The sequence below is a fragment of the Macrotis lagotis genome, chromosome 3 (genome assembly GCF_037893015.1).
Source record: "Macrotis lagotis isolate mMagLag1 chromosome 3, bilby.v1.9.chrom.fasta, whole genome shotgun sequence".
Lineage (NCBI taxonomy): Eukaryota > Metazoa > Chordata > Mammalia > Peramelemorphia > Peramelidae > Macrotis > Macrotis lagotis.
Genome location: NC_133660.1, coordinates 276,829,714 through 276,832,439, shown reverse-complemented (window position 1 = coordinate 276,832,439; position 2,726 = coordinate 276,829,714). Strand labels below are relative to the sequence as shown.

Sequence of the window (2,726 nt, the reverse complement as noted above, 5' to 3'; positions counted from 1 at the left end):
GTTCCCAGGAACATTTGGGCCATCTCATCCATTAGAGCTGTCCTTCAGGGGCTGTCTGAATAACCTGTAGGAGACTGGTTTCTGAAAGGAGAACTAGGAAGGGAAACCCTTCATCTGAATTAAATAAATAGTTCTTAAAATGAGTGAAATAATCATTTCTCTCACCATCCCCCACAACACTCCCTAGCCTGAGACTAGACTCAAATCATTTGTTACTCTAAGCCTATCTCTCTGTGTATTGTGGGGTCAACCAACTGCCCCCTAGAGAGAGGGAGGGGAAAGAGGAGACTAACTCTTAAAAGTAAAGATGGAAGTAAACCTCAGAAAAAGTCCTTGATGTCATCTCATGTCTTGGTGTCCCCAGGGTTTCTTAGAAGAACAGGGCTTCCTCGGACTGGGATCACCCACCATGGCTGTGTCCCCCACACCTATGCAGCTGGAATATGTTCATGACAATGCAACAGAGAGAAGTGCAAACGACACTGGAAAGTTCGATTTAAGTGACTGGATGAAGATTCTCTCTCTGATCCTCGCCATGGTTGGACTGGTGGGGAACAGCCTGGTCCTGTGGCTCCTGGGTTTCCGCATCCCAAGGAATCCCTTCTCTGTCTACATCCTCAACCTGGCCGCAGCCGACGCCCTCTTCCTTTGTGGCACCTTTGTGAGCATCATAAGATATTTCATTGATGATTCTTATTTTTTATTAATAGACCTAGTTCTGCTTTCCCTCACACACATGTCCTACACAGTGGGCCTGAGCCTCCTGGCTGCGATCAGCACTGAGCGCTGTCTATCTGTACTCTTCCCAATTTGGTACCGATGTAACCGGCCCCGGCACATGTCTGCCTTGGTCTGTGCTCTCCTCTGGGCTATGACCTGTCTGCTTTGGGGAACAGGTTTTGTCATTTGTTATTATATAAATAATGACAACTTCTGCTACAACTTCATCATCATCGAGTTCTCCTGGTTCAGCCTCTTTACCCCTGTGTTATGCTTGTCTAGCCTGGCCCTCCTGCTGAGGGTCCAGTGCACCTCCTTGCGCCAGCAGCCCCACAGGCTCTACCTGCTAGTCCTGCTCAATGTCCTTGTCTTCCTGCTCTGTGGCATACCCATGGGGATTATGGACATCATATTGTTCTGGCACGAAACTATAAGGCCTTTTGGGATCCTTCAGCTCCTGGCCTGTGTGAACAGCAGTGCCAACCCCTTCATTTACTTCTTCTTGGGCAAACAAAGACATAAAAGAAGGAGGGAGACCCTCGGGGTGATCCTCCAGAGGGCCTTGGAAGACAAACAGGACTTGGGGGCATCGGGAGAGGGACATCCCCACACACACCAAAACTCTGAGATGTCATCCTGAGGCTAAAATCAAAATGTTCAGGTGAGGGAGCCCCTGAAATGAGCCCCCTACCCTCAGCCCAGGTACAGACCCCTTCCCACCACCATGGAGGGAAATTGGGATTCTCCCTTCCATTCCTTTTGTTGGTGCCTAGCTTTTGAACCCTATGTGGTGAACAAGTATTTATCAAGCACCTCCTATATGACAGGCAGCTGGGCAGTGCAGAGGATAGAGTGTTAGGGGGTGGAGTGGGATGCTGATTTCAAATCTAGGCTGAGATACTTACCTGCCTGAATGAACTTATGCCTTTCACTTCCTCATCTGTAAAGCGAATTAGAAAAAGAAATGCATACTAGGTCCTTATCTTTGCCTAGAAAACCCCAGATGGGAGTCACAAAGAGTCAAGTGACTGAACAACAAGACTATATCAGACCTTTTACTTTAAGTACTGTACAAATATCTCATTTAATATTATGATTCACCTAAGAGGTAAATATTCTCAAGATATTCAGTTTACATTTGAGGAATCTGAAGCAGACAGAGATTCAATGATTTGCCCGGGGTCCAAAAACAAATACATTTGAAGTTCCTGATTCCAGATGTTCCTGATTCCAGGTCAAATGCTTTGTGCACTCCAGAGCCCTCTCACTTGCTAGAGGTTCCTTTAACTGGAGAGTAAGTTGCAGAAACTCTTATGTCACCAGTCCAGAGAAAGTCTATTCCAATAAAGACCACATCCCTAACTTGAAGGGCCCAGGAAGAAGAAATAATCCTGTAAGCCCCCTTGTCTCCCTGTCCTCCCCTTGTCAATCTCAGAAATGAAGGCAGAGAGTCAGGAGACAGAAGCTTCAAGATTGCAATGGGTCATGCTCCCCATCTTCTATCAGGTTAGATACACAAGATTGCCTCAGGCTTCTGCTCCTCCCCCTCCCCTGAACAGAAGAGATTCCAGCTCAGCTCAGTCCTACCCCCTCCCATTCTCTACCATGCTCCTTTCCCTTCTGCCTCCTGCTCCCATCAGAGTTGAACCAAACACTTTTCTCCCTCTAAAGGTCAAGGCTGAGCTCAGCCTCCTCTCATGTTTTCCATCAGTTTGTCTCAGTTTCTCTTAAGTCTCTGAGTTTCTTTGTTTCTGTGACTTCCTATTCTATTCTATTCTAGTTTCCCTTTCACTCTGCATGACCCAATTCCTGATCAGAACAGGGACTGCAGGGGTGTCATAGGATGGAGTACAGTCTAATAAGACCAATGCAGGGGAAGGGGGCAGGTCATCTCATACACACACACACACACACACACACACACACACACACACACACACACAGAATCTCCTATGGAATATCCCAATCATTCAGCCTCCATTTGATTCCTCCACTGACAATGACCT

The 2,726-nt window shown here is 47.0% G+C and overlaps 1 protein-coding gene across 1 annotated transcript; it reads left to right on the top strand.

Moving 5' to 3' along the window:
- Positions 1 to 409: 409 nt before the first annotated feature.
- Positions 410 to 1,360, top strand: LOC141519371 (mas-related G-protein coupled receptor member X1-like). Its single transcript, XM_074231630.1, has one exon. It carries the CDS (start codon positions 410 to 412, stop codon positions 1,358 to 1,360), a length of 951 nt encoding a protein of 316 aa, XP_074087731.1.
- The last annotated feature ends 1,366 nt before the right edge of the window (positions 1,361 to 2,726 follow it).